This window comes from Dendrobates tinctorius, unplaced genomic scaffold (genome assembly GCF_039654945.1).
Source record: "Dendrobates tinctorius isolate UK_male_01 unplaced genomic scaffold, ASM3965494v1 ptg000111l, whole genome shotgun sequence".
Classification (NCBI taxonomy): domain Eukaryota; kingdom Metazoa; phylum Chordata; class Amphibia; order Anura; family Dendrobatidae; genus Dendrobates; species Dendrobates tinctorius.
In genome coordinates, this window is record NW_027361779.1 from 6,673,578 (window position 1) to 6,696,914 (window position 23,337).

The 23,337-nt window shown below is 44.4% G+C and overlaps 1 protein-coding gene across 1 annotated transcript in view; it reads left to right on the forward strand.

Annotated features, from left to right (window-relative positions):
* The window catches only part of ASCC3 (activating signal cointegrator 1 complex subunit 3), an 825,088-nt gene that overhangs the window by 695,145 nt on the left and 106,606 nt on the right, over positions 1-23,337 (forward strand). The window contains exon 36 of the mRNA XM_073589496.1: positions 7,104-7,238. Within this exon, the coding sequence (XP_073445597.1) occupies positions 7,104-7,238 (135 nt within the window). The remainder of the gene's footprint in view (positions 1-7,103; positions 7,239-23,337) is intronic.

Below are 23,337 nucleotides of genomic sequence, written 5' to 3' on the forward strand. Positions count from 1 at the left end.
AATCTAGAAAACTACTCATGTGTTTAAGATGTTGTACGGGATTTGAAAAGCATGGCTGCTTTTTCACAAAGCGTGCCACACCTAGCCATTGATTGTGTCTGGTATTGAGTCTACGCTCCGTTATATTATTATTTATTTATAAAGCACTATTTTTTCCATGGTGCTGTACATGAGAAGGGGTTACACACAAATTACAGATATCACTTAGAGTAAACAAACTAACAATCACAGACTGATATAGAGGGGAGAGAGGACCCTGCCCTTTCGGACTTACATGCTACAGGATCCTGGGGAAGGAGACAGTAGGTTGGGGGTTGCAGAAGCTCCAGTGATGGTGAGGCGGTAGCTCCAGTAGTGGTGAGGAGGCAGCGTGGATCATTGCAGGCTGTAGGCTTTCTTGAAAAGGTGGGTTTTCAGGTTCCGTCTGAAGGATCCGAGTATGGTTGATAGCCGGACGTGTTGGGGCAGGGAATTCCAGAGGATGGGGGCTATTCGGGAGAAGTCTTGGAGGAGGTTGGGTGAGGAGCGAATAAGTGTGGAGGAGAGAAGGAGGTCTTGGGAGGACTGGAGATTACGTGAGGGAAGGTATCGGGAGATTAGTTCAGAGATGTATGGAGGAGACCAGTTGTAGATGGCCTTGTAGGTCAGTATTAGTAATTTGAATTGCATACGCTGAGGGAATGGGAGCCAGTGAAGAGATCTGCAGAGGGGAGAAGCGGAGGAGTAGCGAGGAGAGAGATAAATTAGTCGGGTGGCAGAGTTGAGTATGGACTGGAGAGGTGCAAGGGTGTTAGCAGGGAGGCCACAGAAAAGGATGTTGCAATAGTCGAGGCGGGAGATGATGAGGGCATGCACAAGCATTTTAGTAGATTGAGGGTTGAGGAAGGGACGGATTCTGGAAATATTTTTGAGCTTGAGGTGGAGAGAGCTTGGATGTGCGGTTTTAAGGACAGGGCAGAGTCAAGGGTTACTTGAGGCAGCGGACCTCCGGTACAGGGGAAAGCGTGATGTTGTCAATTGTTATAGAAAGGCCAGGTAAGGAAGATCTGTGAGATGGGGGAAAGATGATCAGTTCAGATTTGTCCACATTGAGTTTGAGGAAGCGAGAGGAGAAGAAGGAGGATATGGCTGATAGACACTCTGGGATTCTGGAGAGCAGAGAGGTGATGTCTGGGCCAGAGAGGTAGATCTGAGTATCATCGGCATATAGCTGGTACTGGAATCCGTGGGACTTTATTAGTTGCCCCAGGCCAAGTGTGTAGATTGAGAAGAGTAGGGGTCCTAGAACAGAGCCTTGGGGGACTCCAACAGAGAGAGGGTGGGATGAGGAGGTAGTGTGGGAGACGCTAAATGTGCTGTTGGAAAGGTATGAGGAGATCCATGATAAGGCGAGGTATTTAATGCCAAAGGAGGAGAGGATCTGTAGTAGGAGGCAGTGGTCAACTGTGTCGAAAGCAGAGGACAGGTCTAGAAGCAGGAGTATAGAGTATTGTCCGTTAGCTTTGGCTGTATGTAGGTCGTTGGTAATTTTGGTCAGGGCTGTCTCAGTGGAATGATGGGGGCGGAAACCAAATTGTAGATTGTCAAAGAGCAAGTTAGGTGAAAGGTGGGAGGAAAGTTCAGTGTGGACATGCTACTCCAGGAGTTTAGAAGGGAATGGGAGCAGCGATATTGGGCGATAGCTGGATGTGGCTGTTAGATCGAGGGTTGGCTTTTTAAGGATAGGCGTGATTGTGGCATGTTATAACGGAATGAGCCTGACCTGCAGGACACCACACAACATCTGAACTGATATGGCATTGATTATTGAGGAATGCATTTTTCTTGTAAATCCAGCTCAGCTTCTATACATGTCGTGCATCAAAACTGGTGGAATGTGTTTATATATTTGTGGGATCGGTCTTATAGTGTGAACTCGAAATCTGGATTTGTCTGATTTGCCTGGCAGAGAGATTTACAACAATATTATGATAAATGAAATGTAAAACTGTGTAGTTTTTTTTATTAAATATTTTCAGAGATTGTGCACAGGAAAGTCTCCTCAAAATAGTAATTTGGAAAAACCTTAATTGAAAAAAAAATTGATTCCTCAAATGGCTAAAAGTGGATAGTGCAATTCCTTAGGATGAGAGAATAGATTGGACTAGAAAACACAATAAGGCCTCTTTCAGATGTCCATGTCTCCTGTACATGTGGTGACAGTTTTCACACGTGCTGGAGACACTTACACAAGTAAACCAATGTTTGGATCTGTGCACCTCAGTGTGTTTCCACGCACCTTGTGTCTGTGGGCAAAACACGCTGACATGCCCGTTTTTTTTACCAGCAGCAAGGGCTCCAAAACATCCCACACACGTGCACGTGGATACACAGGGATGTCATCCACGTGACACGTACTGGCACCTGAGAAGCAGCGGTACAGTTAGCTCTGTTCCCAAACATTGGGTTCTGAAGACGGCTCGCATCTTTCTCCCCTGCTCTGCCAGTGATCAGTGCGAGCAGGGGAGACTGATGAGAGTTATATTCAACTGATAACGACAGCAGTCGGTGGCTGATGGGACTATTACTCCCATCAGCTTACACCTGCTGCCGCTAATAGCAGTGAGAGTAGGCGGGGTTGATGGGCGTATTAATAAATAATAATAATAATCTTTATTTATATAGCGCCAACATATTCCGCAGCGCTTTACAGTTGAACAGTTTCAAACACAACAGTCATAAGTAACAACGTTAACAATACAATAATTAAAGCGAAATAAGACGACCCTGCTTGTGGAGCTTACAATCTACAATGAGGTGGGGGAGATACAAAGCATAGGTTTGTATTTACAATGATGTATTTACAATGACGGTCCAGCCATCTTCAGGGGGTGGGGGTTAGATGGAGATAGTGAATGGGCTACACACACACAAACATAACATGACTTTGATTACTGAATGTGATAGGCCGCTCTGAACAAATGCGTTTTGAGCGAGCGCCTAAAACTATGCAAATTGTGGATGATCCTAATATCTTGGGGTAGAGCATTCCAGAGGATTGGCGCAGCACGGGAGAAGTCTTGGAGTCGGGAGTGGGAGGTACGGATTAGGGCAGAGGTTAGTCGAAAGTCATTTGCAGAGCGCAGCGGTCGGTTAGGCTGATAGACAGAAATGAGGGAGGAGATGTAAGGGGGTGCTGCACTGTGGAGAGCTTTGTGGGTGAGAACAAGTACTTTGAATTGTACCCTGTAATGAATTGGCAGCCAGTGTAACGACTGGCGAAGAGCGGACGCGTCTGAGTAACGATTAGCCAGATGGACAACCCTGGCTGCTGCATTAAGGATAGACTGGAGAGGGGAGAGTCGAGTGAGAGACAGCTGCCGACTGCGCTGTAAATAAATAAAAAATCAGTAGTGGTTTCCACTGTATTTTTGATAACCAGCCAGGCACAACTTACAGCTGGGGGCTGCAACCCTCAGTTGTCAGCGTTAGCAAGGCTGTTTATCAAGAATAGAGGGGTCCTTACGCTATTTTTTAAATTATTTAAATAAACAATTTTAAAAAATATGGGGTCTGTTATTAGCAGCAGCAGGTGTAGGCTGATGGGAGTAAGGGTGTGTGCATACGTTGCGGATTCTGCTGCGGAATTTTCTGCGCGGATTTCGCAAAATCAGCAGGTAAATCCGCAGGTCCAAAGACCTGCGGTTTATCAGTGGATTAGCCTGCGGTTTTTCCCTGCGGTTTGACATCTGTGCAATGGAGCAGGTGTGAAACCGCTGCAGATTCCGCACAAAGAAGTGACATGCTGCGGATTTGAAACCGCAGCAAATCGGCGCGGAAAAATCCGCAGCATGTGCACTGTGGTTTTTGTTTTCCATTGAAAATAAAGGTACTGTACACCACAGCAAAAACTGCCGGGGAATCCGCAACGTGTGCACACACCCTAATAGTCCCATCAGCCACCGCCTCTTGTCGCTGTTATCAGTTGGATCTAACTGATCATTCTCCTCTGCTCACGCTGATTGCCGGCAGAGCAGGGGAGAATGAAGAGAGCCGTCTTCAGCACCCGACGCCGGGCAACAGCGCTTACTGTACTGCTGCATCTCAGGCGCCTATGCATGTGGTACTGATGTGGGACACGTTTGCCACACGTGTGCCGCAAGTATTACACACACAGACACTGACATCTCTGGTCTTTTTAAGATATCGGAAATATCAGGAGGTATGAACCAGGCCTAAGGGAAATTTATGGATAGTGACATTCAGGACCTTGTATATCCCAGGTCCATTACAGCAAATAGAATGAAACCTGTCAACATAGCATTATGTAACGCCTAATGGGCAGCAATCTATTACCATTTGCGTGAAAATCTCACGTGAATGTATCATAGGTGATGGTGATAAAATTCTTCCTCTCTCTAGAACACATAGACATTGTGTGCTTTAATTGTAGATTTATTGTTATAATGACTATTGTCATCCTCACTGAGTTGCTTTTTGCAAGTTGTTTTTTTGTTAAAGATCAGAATTTTTTCTTCCCAATAGTATTTTTTTTACATATTAGTATGGAGGTGAGGAAGTCATAGTTAAGTGCAACTAATTCCATTTATTTCTGTTTTTGAACCTGAATGATTTCTTTCTATTTTTTTTTAATGTTTTGTATTATTTTTTAAAACCTTTTTTTCTACCAAACCATTTAAAGGCGAGTGGAGGTAAGTGCAGTGACAGGCATATGTGGAAGTCCGTGCCTAATTAGGAGCATTTGAAGACACAGTACTATACAGTAAGACGGATGTTAGCAGCACAGAGAGACATAATGGGCTTGATATGTCTCTGAGGTACAAATTAAAGTTAGGCAATTTGTGCAGTAAAATAAGGAGCCAACAAAGGTGTTAAACTGTGATGTAGCACAAGACAGCTGTGCATGAGAAAACAGTGCCAAACTTAAAATGATTCTGACTTTATAGAAGGGTTGAAAACAACAAGAAGCTGTTAGATAATTTTAATATACTGTTATATTGACCATTTAAGCACAATGTCATCTAAAACTTGTGTTATCTGATTCCTGTTTTCATGCCGATTGGACTGTCCAAAAATCGCAACACTGGTATTCCCTAAAGCATGGTTCCCCAACTCCAGTCCTCAAGGCCCACCAGATCATGTTTTCAGGATTTCCTTAGAATTGCTCAGGTGATAATTTCTTCACCTGTGTAATACAAAGGAAATCCTGAAAACATGATCTGTTGGTGGGCCTTGAGGACTGGAGTTGGGGAACCCTGCCCTAAAAAAGCACTGTTGCCTCCTAGCTTTGGCTACCCACGCACATTAGATCAAGGTTGGACCAACGTAGCATTTTCTGTCTGATAAACGATTTGTTTGGGAATAACCCGACAGATCCCAGGAGAAAGGTCAGACATGTTGTTGTTGGATTGCAGCATGCCCCCTTCTATCTTCTATCAGAGGTGGCCAGCCTAAGAAGTAAAGGATATGGACTTCTACAAGCATGAAAATCCCCCCCCCCCTTCCCAGGCTAAGACAAAAATTTGTCAGTGGTTAAAAAATATTTCTTGTTACCAAATTTCATGCCCAAAAATGGTCTTTGAGGGCATTTATGCATGAAGGCATGTTGCTGCTTTTTTATGATTTGGGGATACATTTTATGCAACATCCCTTCATGCATAAATGCCCTCAAAGACCATTTTTGGGCCTGAAATCTAAAAAGTTAAACACAGATGGCATCTAGCTACAGTACATGTTTTTCATGGATCTATGGACTTGTATATACCCTTATAGAAAGAACACCGTGAGCACAACTCAAGATGGTGCTAAGGTTAGGTTCCCAAACCGTTAAAGCAACAAATATGAACCTAGCACTCAACTTAAAGGTATTTGTAAGGCGGTTTATTGTAGTACACGAAAAAAGACGTTTCGGTCAATGTGACCTTCTTCAGTTAGTGTGGTATATAGATTGTGTAGAGCTTATAGGCATCTATCAGAAAGGACGATGGTGCTTTAGGCATTGAGGAGAATGAGCTCTCTAAGGTAATGAGCTTGTCAGTATATAGGAGAGGGGCAAACGTGCCTCCAGATGGACACCGCATCTGGAGGCACGTTTGCCCCTCTCCTATATACTGACAAGCTCATTACCTTAGAGAGATCATTCTCCTCAATGCCTAAAGCACCATCGTCCTTTCTGATAGATGCCTATAAGCTCTACACAATCTATATACCACACTAACTGAAGAAGGTCACATTGACCGAAACGTCTTTTTTCGTATACTACAATAAACCGCCTTACAAATACCTTTAAGTTGAGTGCTAGGTTCATATTTGTTGTATATACCCTTGTCATCCATACTACTGGGAAAAAGCAGACATGTCTCCGATGACATTTGCACAGACAACACGGTCCATGTAAAAACACAGACATGTGCACAGCACCTTAGGTTATAATGGGTATGTGTGGTATCTATGAAAAAAGCAGATACCACACGTACCAGAAACACGGACGTGTGAAGGAGGCTTTGGTAACACTGCACTTCAGTGGCTAAGACCTATGTTGGTATAAACATAAATGTAATAATATATTATAAAAAAATAACCTTGTAAAATATTTGAATGTCACACAGCATCTTTTTTTTCTGGTATGGAAGTAGAAAAAAAGGCAAAATTACACTTTATTTTTTTCTTTATGTGCATTCTTTCATTTAATTTTGTTTCCAAATTTTAAAGTGAGTCTGTGCCCAGAGATCAAAATTCAAAGTGCATAAATTATTAAATAGATCTTAGACCTGATAAGGCTGCTGAATTTACTATGAAAATCCATGTCAAGAGTGGCTGTATAATCCTTTGTGGAAGTTTACACTCCTTTTCTGCCCATGTAGCCTAGCTGACAGCTCCTCAGTGTCGCTCCAGTTGCTGACATCTCACACTGCTCAGTACAGGTTGCAGCTGACAGTTGGGCTGGGTGGCTGGAGACTGAAGGTACTTGGACTTAAGATTATTTTATTTCATAACATATGCAATTTGCATAGTGAAATCTGGTGACAAATCCACTTTATTAACATAAAAACTCCATCATTACGTATCCAAAGTGTATTATTGTTTTTTTATTTTTATTTAAGGACAATCGTACAATTGAGCCCCAAACCTATGGACAGATTGCTTCATATTATTATTTGAAACACCAAACTGTTCGGATGTTTAGGGACAGACTGAAGCCCGAGTGTTCTGTTGAAGACTTGTTATCTGTTCTGACAGTAAGTACATAAGAGTTCAAATGTGTGGGGTTTTAAATTCTAATCCCTCATGATGCTTTTTATGTGACCATTATTTTATCATATTGTGCAGCTGTTGTTTCTTAAAGGATGGTAACCCCTGTCTTAATCGGACATGTGTTCCTCTAGGTGCGGGTCTATGTGCCGGCATAAAGAGCCGCTCTAGCAGAGCAAGGGCGTACATGCCCGAAATATAAGACTGCATTACCAACTGCTGCAGATGAAAAATTTCCTAACCATGTCTTCCCCTGGCAATAACATCAGCTCACCAGGGGAACAACTATAGTGGTCTTCTCATATGGCTCCATTGGGTCATACCAGATGACCAATAAAATCAAAGAGGTTTTCTGGACCAGCACTCATTTTTGGAAGGTGGAGTGTTGCTCTCTTTGCCTGTTCAAGGGGTTGTCATATGTCATCCCATATGGTTATTCAAGTATGCTAATCTGCCTGTTGATCTGAATACATTTTACTGGTATAAGGCCAGTAAACCCGTAAGTATGTGGTTGCATACATACATATTCTGTTGTCTCTGTTTATACATATAAAGTAATTTGGCTGCTGAAATATTTGGTCCACCGCCTGTAATATTGTGTTGCCTGCTGGTTGTGATCTATTCGAGCTTTGCCTACTAAAATATCATGTATTTTTGGCACTGATGGAAAAGTAGACATATTTTGTAATTAAGTTACTTTTCTAGGTCTCCCCCTTAAAGGTGTAAATTGAAGGTTCCTAAAGGCCTGAGGTTCATAAAAGAAAAAACATGGGATTTTGAAGATTTTTTTTTTTGCAAATTAATGAGCTTTCTAATTAAGCCAATTGCTCCAACACCTCCATTGTCATGCCATAACATTACATCTGTCCACTGCTAATGCTTTCTCTTCACTTATGGAGGCATTTAACAGTTTTGGCAACAGGGAATAACACAGCATAGGGTGAATGTGCTAATTACTTTATATGTCAAGGGGAAATTGGCTAATAATGTAATACACCAGCACTAGAATGATGAAAACACATACCAATACCGACACAAACCTGAATATGCATTATCTGTTCCATAACACACACATATACAGTGGGGAAAAAAAGTATTTAGTCAGTCAGTAATAGTGCAAGTTCCACCACTTAAAAAGATGAGCGGCGTCTGTAATTTACATCATAGGTAGACCTCAACTATGGGAGACAAACTGAGAAAAAAAAATCCAGAAAATCACATTGTCTGTTTTTTTTTCATTTTATTTGCATATTATGGTGGAAAATAAGTATTTGGTCAGAAACAAGCAATCAAGATTTCTGGCTCTCACAGACCTGTAACTTCTTCTTTAAGAGTCTCCTCTTTCCTCCACTCATAAACCTGTAGTAATGGCACCTGTTTAAACTTGTTATCAGTATAAAAAGACACCTGTGCACACCCTCAAACAGTCTGACTCCAAACTCCACTATGGTGAAGACCAAAGAGCTGTCAAAGGACACCAGAAACAAAATTGTAGCCCTGCACCAGGCTGGGAAGACTGAATCTGCAATAGCCAACCAGCTTGGAGTGAAGAAATCAACTGTGGGAGCAATAATTAGAAAATGGAAGACATACAAGACCACTGATAATCTCCCTCGATCTGGTGCTCCACGCAAAATCCCACCCCGTGGGGTCAGAATGATCACAAGAACGGTGAGCAAAAATCCCAGAACCACGCGGGGGGACCTAGTGAATGAACTGCAGAGAGCTGGGACCAATGTAACAAGGCCTACCATAAGTAACACACTACGCCACCATGGACTCAGATCCTGCAGTGCCAGACGTGTCCCACTGCTTAAGCCTGTACATGTCCGGGTCCGTCTGAAGTTTGCTAGAGAGCATTTGGATGATCCAGAGGAGTTTTGGGAGAATGTCCTATGGTCTGATGAAACCAAACTGGAACTGTTTGGTAGAAACACAACTTGTCGTGTTTGGAGGAAAAAGAATACTGAGTTGCATCCATCAAACACCATACCTACTGTAAAGCATGGTGGTGGAAGCATCATGCTTTGGGGCTGTTTCTCTGCAAAGGGGCCAGGACGACTGATCCGGGTACATGAAAGAATGAATGGGGCCATGTATCGTGAGATTTTGAGTGCAAACCTCCTTCCATCAGCAAGGGCATTGAAGATGAAACGTGGCTGGGTCTTTCAACATGACAATGATCCAAAGCACACCGCCAGGGCAACGAAGGAGTGGCTTCGTAAGAAGCATTTCAAGGTCCTGGAGTGGCCTAGCCAGTGTCCAGATCTCAACCCTATAGAAAACCTTTGGAGGGAGTTGAAAGTCCGTGTTGCCAAGCGAAAAGCCAAAAACATCACTGCTCTAGAAGAGATCTGCATGGAGGAATGGGCCAACATACCAACAACAGTGTGTGGCAACCTTGTGAAGACTTACAGAAAACGTTTGACCTCTGTCATTGCCAACAAAGGATATATCACAAAGTATTGAGATGAAATTTTGTTTCTGACCAAATACTTATTTTCCACCATAATATGCAAATAAAATGAAAAAAAAAACAGACAATGTGATTTTCTGGATTTTTTTTTCTCAGTTTGTCTCCCATAGTTGAGGTCTACCTATGATGTAAATTACAGACGCCTCTCATCTTTTTAAGTGGTGGAACTTGCACTATTGCTGACTGACTAAATACTTTTTTGCCCCACTGTATGTATATATATATATATATATATATATATGTATATTAGATGGTGGCCCGATTCTAACGCATCGGGTATTTTAGAATATGTATGTAGCTTATTTATGAAGTTTTAATAATAATGCAATAATGCACCCCCCAATCCTGATATGCATGGTCCTCTCACCCCCCAATCCTGATATGCATGGTACCCCTCCCCCTCTATCCTGGTATGCATGGTCCCCTCACCCCCCAATCCTGATATGCATGGTCCTCTCTCACCCCTCAATCCTGATGTGCATGGTACCCCTCACCCTCTATCCTGGTAAGCATGGTCCCCTCACCCTCCAATCCTGGAATGCATGGTCCTCTCACCCCCCAATCCTGGTATTCATGGTCCTCTCACTCCTCTTTCCTGGTAAGCATGGTCCCCTCACGCTCCTTTCCTGGTATGCATGGTCTCCCTCACCCCCCTCCTGGTATGCATGGTCCTCTCACCTCCCTTTTCTGGCATGCATGGTCCCCTCACCCCCCTTTCCTGGTATGCATAGTCCCCTCACCTCCCTTTCCTGGTATGCATGGTCCCCTCACCTCCCTTTCCTAGTAAGCATGGTCCCCTCACCCCCCTTTCCTGGTATGCATGGTCCCCCTCACCCCCCTTTCCTGGTATGCATGGTCCCCTTCACCCCCCTTTCCTGGTTTGCATGGTCACCCTCACCCCCCTATCCTGGTATGCATGGTCACCCTCACCCCCCTATCCTGGTATGCATGGTCACCCTCACCCTCCCTATCCTAGTATGCATGGTCAACCTCACCCCCCTATCCTGGTATGCATGGTCACCCTCACCCCCCTATCCTGGTATGCATGGTCACCCTCTCCCCCCTTTCCTGGTATGCATGGTCAACATCACCCCCCTATCCTTTTATGCATGGTCAACCTCACCCCCCTATCCTGGTATGCATGGTCCCCCTCCCCCCCTTTGCTGGTATGCATGGTCCCCCTCCCCCCTTTGCTGGTATGCATGGTTCCCTCACCCCCCTTTGCTGGTATGTATGGTCACCCTAACCCCCCTTTCCTGGTATGCATGGTCCCATCACCCCCCTTTCCTGGTATGCCTGGTCTCTGTTAAAATAAAAAATAGTTATATACTCACCTTCCGACGGCCCGCGATCTCCACTCCACGCACCCGGCCTCGCGGTCCCAGTAGTGCATTGCGCGAAACACCGCTGATGACGTTGCGCTCTCACGAGAGTGACGTCATCTCCGGTCTAAGGCACAAAGCATTACTGGGACCGCGAGGCCGGGCGCATGGAGTGGAGATCACGGGACGTCGGAAGGTGAGTATATAACTATTTTTTATTTTAATTCTTTTTTTTACAGAGCGCTGCGCCCGACTGCGCCTACCTCTGAATGCTCAGAAATGGCATTTTTTATGACACTTCACAAGTGTTCTGTTCGATTAAGGTCTGGGGATTGGGCTGGCTACTCATAACCTCAATTTTGGTGGACTGGAACCAAGATTTTGCTAGTTTACTGATGTGTTTAGGGTCGTTGTCTTGTTGAAACACACATTTTAAGAGAATATCCTCTTCAGCATAAGGCAACATGACCTCTTCAAGTATTTTATTATATGAACTTTGATCAGGGTCATTTGGATGTTTTGGGTTGTCAATAGTTTGACAATAAATTACTTCACCCAACCTCTAACCATGAATGGAGAAAAGTTTTGGTGTTATCATTTATATTGTCTTTAAAAAAGGCCAAGAAAGCAAAACTTCTGCCGGGATATGTAAACTTTTGAGCACAACTGCATATTATACTAACCATTATAAGGAAGGTATCATCAGAAAATGTATTCTATTATTTCTAAACACTGTTTGTCGGTGATTCCTTTGTATCCCCGTTCATACTGCACCCACACACACAAATGATACACCATTTGAAAGGTAAATTTGCCCCCTTGAGCAAGAAAATAGCCAAACAAACCACACATCCACAATTTGATCACAAAATACAGTTTAAACATTAATTTTCATAAACCTGCAATAAGGAAAAATGACCTGCAGGTGGCACCACAGTACCCCAAAGCACACTACCAACACATTTGTAAACATGTACTGCTTTTTCGGGGATTACTTCGCCCCACAAACACACATGATACACCATTTGAAAGGTAAACTTGCCCCCTTCAGCAAGAAAACAGGCAAACAAACCACACATCCACGATTTTATCACTAAATACAGTTTAAACATTAATTTTTATAAACCTGCAATAAGGAAACATGACCTGCAGGTAGCACCACAGTACCCCAAAGCACACTACCAACACATTTGTAAACATGCACTTCTTTTTACATAGTAACATAGTTTTGAAGGCTGAAGGAAGACCTTATGTCCATCTAGTTCAGCCTATTTTTAGTGCAGCTGTTCTGCATTGTTGATCCTGTGATTATTTCGCCCCACCCACACATGATACACCATTTGAAAGGTAAACTTGCCCCCTTCAGCAAGAAAACAGCCAAACAAACCACACATCCACGATTTTATCACTAAATACAGTTGAAACATTCATTTTCATGAACCTGCAGAAAGACACAATGACCTGCAGGTGGCACCTCAACCGGAAAACATTTTTTGGCCTCTACTTATCAAACCAATTTATTGCATTACCAATCTACATATATAAATATCTGTCTGTGTTCATCAGCTCATGAAATACATTTACATTTGACCAGCTTGCTTTTTCTGAAATTGCCTGCGCCCCCGACGACCAATGTGCGAAAATTTTGCACGGGCCAAGCTAGTAATCTATTATTTAAATTATGCTTCTGTATCAAATTTATTGTTAAAAATTTTTCGGAATTGTTTATATTTCATATCACAATCTGTAGTTTTCATTAAAAAAAAAAAAAGAAATTTCTCAATTTTTACATTGTCCACGGGGGGCTATTTTAGGCTTAGAATTCCTGTTCTGTACAGGATCCAAGGAATATTGTTTCTCCTTGCGGACATTGTCAAGCATGCCAAGATGAGGAGACTTTTAAGCTGCAATGCTCCTCTGGGAAATATGCAAATTGTCTCCTCAGAGAGGAAGAGAACTGGAGCTTTATTGCCACCTATTGAAAGTAGCAGCCCTAGAAGTCAATGTCGACCCTTTAACGAGCCTTGACACATGTCTTAGGATAAAAGCCAAAACCAAAATCTCAATTTGCAGACACTGTGTTTCAGGGTACTGCCCATAGTCAGTGCAAAGTGTGAGATCTGGTTTGGCTGTGTGAGAAAACTTTTCAGAAGTCTCAATATCATCTTAGGCTGGATTAGAATGTCATGTAACACCTTTATATACAGATGATATCACGGTAGCCTTCATTCACCATAAGGGGTTTCTCAGCTCCCCTTCCCTTCACAATGAACTTTGCACACGCTGATTAGATGCTTCAATGCAAAAGATAGGTCCTGAGTCAGTATATTGCCGCTAATGTACTTTCCGGAAACAACATTAAGTGTGAGTAGCCTCAGTGGCCATTGTGAAAATTAAAAATTTCCATTTTTATTGTTTTTTTGTATATTTAAATCATGATATGAAAAATTAAAAAAAAAAACACCAACAATTTTTAAAAATACATTTAACATAGCCAGATTTAAACAGTAGGTTGTTGTTTTTTTTATAATAATTGTAATCATTTAATGCTGTTATCTCTGTTCAGATAAAGATATAGATCTTATATTCCACTGGTTTCCAGTTCCCAGAGGGCGCTGCAGGTAGCAGCTCCACTAGGAGTAAGAGCAAATCATTAAGTTGGTGAGTCCAGCTGCCGGCACCCTCACCACACTCCCAGGAAAGGCTCTGCAGGTTGCAGTGGCTCTTTTCAGGCTCTCATACATTTTCTGCACAAGGAACTCCCTGCATAGTGGATATGTGTTATGAATAGAAAATAAAAGAGAATAACGTGGACTCTTATATGCTTTGACATTGATGACATATCCTTAGGTTATCCCTCACTGATCAGATATTTTCAGCAATAGCCAGATGTAAACCTTTCTCAAAGCCAAATAGAACGTTTTTGTACAATGTTTAGTGGCTGCTGCCTGGGTTGCAGATGAGCGCCTATGGAATTGAATGTGCAGTACCTGGCAGTGGCCACTAAACAGCTGATGGCGCTGTGCAAGTCAGCTCCCCCGCTGTTTATGTCCGGTTGCTGAGAACAGCTGATTGGTTGTTGGGGTTTTTTTGTATAATTTTTTGATTCTGCCATTTTAGCTTAAAACAGAGGGGTTTTTTTCACGGCTGTGCTAATATAAAATCTCACAGGCTAGCTAAGCACTCATAAATGTAGAAAAATGAGTTTTTTGGAGCATGGTAATATTTAAGTCGTAAAGGTTTATTTGCAGTTTTACGATGTCTGCCAGATTTTTGTTTGTCACTGGCATAAGTCATTGTGATAAAGCAACATTTTATCTGTGCTTTTCCTTAGATCTACGTGTTAATGTACTGTGTTATCTTAAAGCACTAAAGAAAGTGCACAATGCCAATTCCAGCTGTGGTGCAGATGTAAATATGTGATCCTGCTGGCATGTGTCAAGCCTTATCTGTAATAGCCTGTAGTAGCCACTAGGGGGCACATCAGATGCCTTGAATCTTGGCTGTTGCCTTTCCAGCTTTCCGTCTTTAGCTCCCTTGGCCAGTTCAATGCACAGTGAATATTCCCATTATACCCGTAAACTTGTGCGTATTCCAAAATGGAAAGTGGAAACTGGTTGCCCTTCCAATGGGAGGACGTGTAACACTGCATATTTCTGATCCAGAACATCCACATTTCTCTTTCAAAAAAGTGAGCATGGATCTTTTCTTAAATTAAAGTAGAGAAATATGAGCGCAATGTCTTTATTGCCAGTATTGATACATAGAAAAATTAATTCATTGTTCTATCCCCTGTCTTATCTGCAGTCTTAGTACATAAACTCACCCCTAAATACATTTTGACCCCAAAATTAATTAAAAAACCCAGACTTGACCAAAGAATTATTTAGTTACCAGACCCCTAAATTAATTCAGATCCTTGAGTATATAATAATAATAATAATAATAATAATAATAATCTTTATTTCTATAGCGCCATCATATTCCACAGCGCTTTACAGTTGAACAGTTTCAAACACAACAGTCATAAGTAACAACGTTGACAATACAATAATTAAAGCGAAATAAGACGACCCTGCTTGTGGGAGCTTACAATCTACAATGAGGTGGGGGAGATACAAAGCACAGGTTTGTATTTACAATGATGTATTTACAATGATGGTCCAGCCATCTTCAGGGGGTGGGGGTTATTTGGAGATAGTGAATGGGCTACACACACACAAACATAAAATGACTTTGATTACTGAATGTGATAGGCCGCTCTGAACAAATGTGTTTTGAGCGAGCGCCTAAAACTATGCAAATTGTGGATGGTCCTAATATCTTGGGGTAGAGCATTCCAGAGGATTGGCGCAGCACGGGAGAAGTCTTATAGTCGGGAGTGGGAGGTACGAATTAGGGCAGAGGTTAGTCGAAAGTCATTTGCAGAGAGCAGCGGTCGGTTAGGCTGATAGACAGAAATGAGGGAGGAGATGTAAAGGGGTGCCGCACTGTGGAGAGCTTTGTGGGTGAGAACAAGTACTTTGAATTGTACCCTGTAATGAATTGGCAGCCAGTGTAACGACTGGCGAAGAGCGGACGCGTCTGAGTAACGATTAGCCAGATGGACAACCCTGGCTGCTGCATTAAGGATAGACTGGAGAGGGGAGAGTCGAGTGAGAGGGAGGCCAATTAATAGAGCATTACAGTAGTCCAGGCGGGAGTGGATCAGGGCGACAGTGAGAGTTTTTGTCGTTCCCATTGTGAGAAAAGGGCGGATTCTAGAGATGTTCTTTAGGTGTAAGCTGCACGAGTGGGCAAGAGATTGTATATGGGAGGTGAAGGAGAGATCGGAGTCAAACATAACACCCAGACATCGCGCCTGCTGTCGGGGTGTTATTATGGTGCCACCCACAGAGAGGGAAATGTCAGATTTAGGGAGGTTAGTAGATGGCGGGAGCAGAAGAAGTTCAGTTTTGGAGAGGTTGAGTTTCAGATAGAGAGCAGACATGATGTTGGAGACTGCAGACAGACAGTCCCTGTCTAGATCTCTACCTGAACTTAGACCCGGCACAGATAATAATAATGTGACTATTTTATTTAGATTGTGCCAACATATTCTCAGACAAAGGAAAATATTCAGACCAGAACGCTAATCTAGTTCAGACCCTAAGGCTAACCCTTTCGTGAAATCAGAGGTCTGACTTAAGCTATGAGTTACGGTAATCAAGAGCCTAGTCCACAGTTTAATTCAAACACCAGTCCCCAAAATGTATTTAATGGGCTTGTCCAGGATTGGGACAAAAGTATGCAGCATGCGAAGCGCTCACTGTTTTTCCCCATGTTAGTTGGCGGTCACATGTCTTTATGTATGCAGTTTCCATTGTTGCAGTCACGTGTCGACTAGACTCATTCAGCTTCTTTCTATGGAAGTGAATTGAGAGGAGCCAAATGACGCTAGTCGGCAAGTCACATAGAATGACGGCAGACTATTGTTCCAAGCCTGGACAACCCCTTTAAATCCAGCATTGTATGTTTTTCGCCCCTGAAAAATGTAAAAAAATTAAAAATGCAGCAGCTTCTAAAATCACAGACGTCATACTCACATTACCGATCCACCACCGCTCCTCTTCCACTTCAGCCTGTCACTGGGCTTCCTCCACTCCCTGAGACCGCTGCAGCCAGTCTCTGTTGTGAGCAGTAATTGCACCACTGGGTGTCATGTGGATGAGGAAGCAGTGTGCTCAGCCTAGGATAATAGAAGAATAGCGGGGGCAGTTCGGTTAGTAAGGCAATATGCTTTCTTTTAATATTTTAGAACCAGCTTAAAAAAACTGTTGAGCAGTCTAGAAGAACTTGGTGTAGAGCCTTAAATTAATTAGATCCCAGAACCCGAAATTTGTTCAGACCCCTGATTAGAGATTTGTTAATACATGCAGACACAATCCAGACCACTTCATACACTTAAGGGGGTTTTACACATAGCGATATCGCTAGCGATATCGCTATAACGTCACCGATTTTGTGACGTTATAGCAATATCGCTATGTGTGATACTTACCTCCGACCGCTCCCCCGCTGTCCATCACTGATCGCACGAGAATGTCCGGCTCCATTTCTCGTCGTCAGCTTCCTGCTGTGACGACGAGCGACGCGTGGAGGCGGGCGGGAGGACGTCAGGATCGCTGTGTGTGAAAGGTGAGTATCGTGCGCTGCGTCGCTGCTGCATCGCTGTGAGGTGTGTCTGTATGGCAGCTCACTAGCGATCATTTAGCGATGCACCAGCGATCCTGACCGGGTCGGATCGCTGGTGCATCGCTAAATGTAAAAGGGCCTTTACCCTCCTTGGTTCTGTGGCAATCACCACTAGAGACTAAATCCTAATGGCATGAGTCTTAGGGTGTCCTACGCTGTGCCCCACATCACGTCCCAATGGCGCTGAGAGCACCCAGGTATAAATAAGCAGTATTTCCGGCCATGACAATAATCCAATAGCTAAACAGCTACTAGTAATTCCAGTGACCTCTGTGTACTTGTACTGTGTTATACACCCCCCTAGAATCCACTGCTGTAAATAATTAGAGGCCATTTACATCACTTGTTTCACCATTATTGTGCAGTCTGTGCTGGCTGCTGATAACCCGATGAACTAGTAAAACGCTCCTTCATTGGGTGAAATTACCTTTTTTAGCTACATAACAGGTCATCTTTTTCGGCAGCACATCATGTTGTGTAAATAGGACCTGCGCTGCCGAGATCAATGGCAGCCTATGTGTACTTTGACTATCTATTGCAGATTGTTCTGAAGGCAGAATGACCTGTGGAAGCAGGCTAGTATACAACTACCCAAAGGCAGCATGTTGCTAATCAGAGGCCATCGTTATACTCATCTGTGGAATGCGTAAAACGCAGAGAGTTTACATTTTGGTGTGACTAGTAAAAAAAATAACATATAGCTGAACATTCAGAAAATGAAATGGGATGTATGTACGAGCTCTCTGTGTATACTGTAGCCATGAAATAAGACAGTACGTTTTCGCATGCAATTTTGTAGTTTAGAAAACCTGATCGAAACCCTGCTGGGAATATAAAACAAAAATCAGAGTTTTTCACTTAGCCGAGCATCACCAGCGCGTCGGGGTACAGAGTATGCAGAGATTGTCATGTGTTATTTAAAGCTGAGTACAGTGATCACCCAAGTATGTCGTTTATTTCCATGCTTATATGGCACCAACATCTTCCCCAGCGCTGCACAGACATTGCCATCTTTCACACAATCTCATTTCCTTCAAACACGTACATTAGGGTCAGTTTCATAGAGCGTCAAAAAATGTTTTCAGATTTGTGTCAGATTGCTGACCCCTGAAATTGAGCATTCTTCACCCACTGTAGTGCCGCTAAGGGTGCAAACAACCCACAGAATTGCAGATTACCCCTCTGATTTGGCTTATATACCTTGATGCATGGCACAGGCATATGTGATATAGTCAATTAAATATTCTTATTAAACATTATCTGCAAAGAGTGTAAGTTGTTAGTTGCATATGGAAAAAGTCACTTTGGCAGAAAAGGTGGGAAATGTCATCCCGCGATGATTCTAATATTATTACCTTTTTGGCTCGTTTATCGATGGCACAGTTCCAACTAGGCAGTACCCGATTTTCTATATACGTGTGTTGTGTTAGGCTGATCTGTGATTTCACGACCATACTCCGTGTTTTATGATGTCATTGGTTATAGCATTGTACTGGATGCAGCTATGTGAGCCTGCCTTTTGTATCCTGTCATGAAGACCAGATGGATGCTTGACGGACTGCTAATCCACAGCTGGATTGGTTTCAGCAGCCCCTACATTTCTAGGTTAGAGTGGCTTTTCTGTCGGACTGAGAGGGCAGCTAGAGAGGGATATCATTATTCATTAGGGTCCCAGTGGGAGCGCTGCCAGCAGAGATTAATTTTTTCTGTTATGCTTGTAAAACAAGCTCAGGTGGAGTCTGTAATCCTCGGGGCACGGGTGGCAGATCAAGGAAGATGCTACAAAGCTAGTTAATTTTCCGATTACAGGGGAAACAGAAGCTCAGTTCGATGTATAAAAACATGATTGCAAATCTAAGTAGCTAAAATCCAAATGGGATCTTGGAAAACATCTGGCACCAAAATCTTGCTGCAAAAAAGTCTTTGAAAGTTTACACATTGGCCAAATGAAGTTTATTCACCCCTTGGACATACAGTCCATAATGTTATATATATGTACACATGTATTTAATAGGAAATATATACAGTGGGGAAAATAGGTATTTGATACACTGCCGATTTTTCTGACCTACATGGAATTGAGAGGTCTGTAACAGGTACACTTCAACTGTGACAAACAGAATCTAAAAATAAAAAAAAAAAACCTGAAAATCACATTGTATGATTTTTATATAATTAAATTGCATTGTATTGCATGAAATAAGTGCGGTATTTGATCACCTACCAACCAGCAAGAATTGTGTCTCTCACAGACCTGTTAGTTTTTCTTTAAGAAGCCCTCCTATTCACTTGTATTACTTGGACGTGTTTGAACTTATTACCTGTAAAACAGACACTTGTTGACACACTCAATGAATGATACTCCATCCTTTCAACTATGGCCAAGACAAAAGAGATATCTAAAGACACAAAGGACAAAACTGTAGACCTGCACAAGGCTGGGATGGGCTAAAGAACAATAGGCAAGCAGCCTGGTGAGAAGGTAACAACTGTTGCCGCAATTATTAGAAAATGGAAGAAACACAAGATGACTGCCAATTTTCCTCCGACTGGGCTCCATGCAAGATCTCGCCTTGTGGGGTAAGGATGATTTTGAGAAAGGTCAGGAATCAACCCAGAACTATATGGGATGACCTAGTCAATGACCTGAAAATAGCTGGGACCACAGTCTGAAACATTACCGTTAGTATCACACTATGCCGCCATGGACTAAAATCCTGCAGGGCACGCAAGGTCCCCTTGCTCATGCCAGCACATGTCCAGGCCTGTTTGAAGTTTGCCAATGACTATCTGGATGATCCAGAGGAGGCATTGGAGAAGGTCATGTTGTAAGATGAAACAAAAATAGAACTTTTTGGTATCAACTCCACTCGCTGTCTTTGGAGGAAGAAGAAGGATGAGTAAAACCCCAAGAACACCATGCCAACTAATGAAGTATGGTGTGGAAAACATCATACTTTGGAGTGCTTTTCCTCAAAGATTACAGGACAACGTATTGAATGGAGGATGGATGAGGTCATGTATAGTGAGATTTTATCCAACAACCTCCTTTCCTCAGTAAAAGTATTGAAGATCAGTCGTGGCTGGGTCTTCCAGCATAACAATGACCCGCAACACACAACCAGGGCAACTATAAGGAGTGGCTCCGTAAGAAGCATTTCAAGGTCCTGGAGTGGCCTAACCAGTCTCCAGACCTGAATCCAATAGAAAATCTTTGGAGGGAGCTCAAACCCAGCGACAGCCCCGAAACCTGAAAGATCTGGAGGAGATCTTTATGGAGGTGTGGGCCAAAATCCCTGCTGCATTGTGTGTGCGAACTTGGTCAAGAACTACAGGAAACGTGTGATCACTGTAATTGCAAACAAAGGTTTCTGTACCAAATATTAAGTTCTGTTTTCTCCTTCGTCTCATTGGGGGGCACAGGTACTGTGTATGCTACTGCCGTCTGGAGGTTGACACTAAGTATACAAAAAAAAAGTTAGCTCCTCCTCCGCCGCATACACCCTCACGCGATTGCGGGCAGAAACCAGTTTTATGCTTAGTGTCTTTGGAGGCACACATGTCCGGGTTTCTCCAGACTCCTTTTTTTTTTTTTTTTCCCTTTTTTCCCATGAAGATAAGACAGCGGCGACGGACCCTATTGAAAGGGTCCGATCTCCCCAAACCATCAACGGGCGAGCACGCGTTGAGTATCGTCTCCGTGTATCCTTTCCCGCACCGAGGGACATCTCTGGGACTTTACCCCGGACACCTATTTTTCTTTTTTATTTTATGAAGATAAGACAGGGGCAACGCATCCTATTAAAAGTATCCGATTTCCCCAAACCATCAACGGGCGAGCACGTGTGAGTGTCCCTCCACTTATCCTTTCCCGCATCGTGGGACATTATGCCAGACTTAGCCCTGTCCACCTCTAGGTATTGAAACCATGGGCTTGCACAGAGGCACAAGACTAGTCTGTGCGGCCCCCACTGCTCCACCAACGCACGACGGCGGTGCTGCATGGCGGCGGACGGTCCCTCTCCTCGCCCCTACAAGGCGGATGGAGCTAGGGTGCCTGCACCGTCCAAAATGGATTACCTCATGGCCTCTGCTGATGGCAGGTAAGGATGGCTGGGGAGGGCCCCTGGGCAGCGAGAGGCTCCAGGTCAGCAGTGCGGCCATAGGTGGCAGGTTTTTGGGCTAGGGCTGTGATCCAGCAGTCTCCATTCCTCTCCCTCCTCTTCTCCTCCTCGCCTCCCCTTCTCGCCTCCCCCTCTCCTCTCTCCCTATACCTGCGTGGAGGGCCGCGTTAGGAAAATGCCCCAGCGGTGGTGAAGGAGAGCGCTTCAAGGGGGAGCCGACGGGATCGTCGGGATAGCGGGGCCACCAGTGCACGGGCGGGCAGTGGCTAATTTAGCCCGCGGCTTCGGCCTAGGCCGCGGGTGGAAGTTCCACCCCCCGGCATGACGTCATATCCGGCGCCGCCCCCCGTGGCTAGGGCGGGCGCCGGACAAATTGAGGCCCCGGCGTCAGTAAAGGGTAGGCCGCGACCAGGAGAGCATCATCGCCGCCTACTCAGAGGTGGAAGAGCGCAGCAGAGGCAGGGCAGGAGCGCGGAGGGACGCAGGAGCAGGGTAAGTGCGACCCCGTCCCTGGAGGCCACGCTACGAGCAATGAAAGGTTACCCTCCTCCTCCTCCTTTCCCCTCAGAATCTCCAGAATCTCATAGATTGGGCCCAAGCAGCAATGTGTCCGGAAAAGGAAAGACGCACACGTTCCTTTATGACGCATGCGTTTCCTGTGGGGCTATGTTCCAACGCGCGCAGACTGTTAAGCTATGTGCAGCCTGTAACTCCGAACGCGCCCAGGAGTCCGCCCCTCCTGGATCCCCCGGAATGGGCGTTATCACTCTCGCGGTCCATGGCTCCACTTACAAAGGCGATCGAGACCCTTCAAGACCCCTGATAGGGGCAGAGACGACGGCTCGCCTGTCTGGGAGGGTTCATCCGCCTCACAAGAGCCTCCGGCCTGCAGGGGCCGCACTCTCTCTAGGCAGATGCATAGGAAGAGAACCCACACTGCGTCTCCGGGCCCCTCTTGTGCTTTGGCATCCGTGAGTGCGGCGTCTCGTTCACCGTCACCATCCTCTGGGAGTGAGCAGAGCTCAGATTATGACGTGGAGGAATCCCTGGACCTGGATACCCCGGGGTGTCGGGAGACAGTAGACAGTCTCATCGAAGCTGTCAATCAGACTTTGGGTATTGAGGAGGACGTCTCCCTAAGCTCAGGTCATAAGGTATCCTTTAAGAAGGCCAGGCGACCGCATAGAGTGTTTAGCACTCACCCAGAGTTCGAGGACATAGTGCAGCGTCACAGCGAACGTCCAGACAAGCGTTTCTCGGGCCAGAAAACGTTAGAAACGAGATATCCGTTTGCACCAGAGCTCTGTAAGAGATGGGCGGAATCTCCGGTTGTGGATCCCCCAGTGTCACGCCTGGCTTCAAAGACTTTGTTGTCAGTGCCTATTGTTTCTTCCATTAAGGACCCCACGGATCGCTTCATAGAGAGCTTGGCCCGCTCGGCATATGAAGCATCAGGATCAGCGCTCTCTCCTTCTTTCGCGGCAACATGGGTAAGCCAAGGCCATGATGTCTTGGTCAGATTCTTTAAATAAGGTCCTGCAGGATAGGGACCTGCCGACGGAAGTATCTGAAATAGCTGGTTAGATCGCAATGGCGGGTGACTATTTAATCAATGCATCCTTAGATGCGGCTAATTGCGCAGCACTAGCGGCGGCAAATGCAGTCGCCATTAGGAGAGCCCTGTGGTTAAGGCTATGGCGGGCTGATTCGATTTCCAAAAAATCCTTGACTTCCCTGCCTTATCAGGGTAGCAGCCTATTTGTGGAGAGATTAGACAAGCTCATATCAGATGCTACAGGGGGAAAAAGCAGTTTTCTCCCACAGCAGAAAGTTAAACTACCATTTCGTCAGCCGCAGGCACGCTTTCGGGCATTTCGCAGCCCCGGGTGGATGGCAGCGGCCAGTTCCTCCGCCCCAGCGCGCTACAACC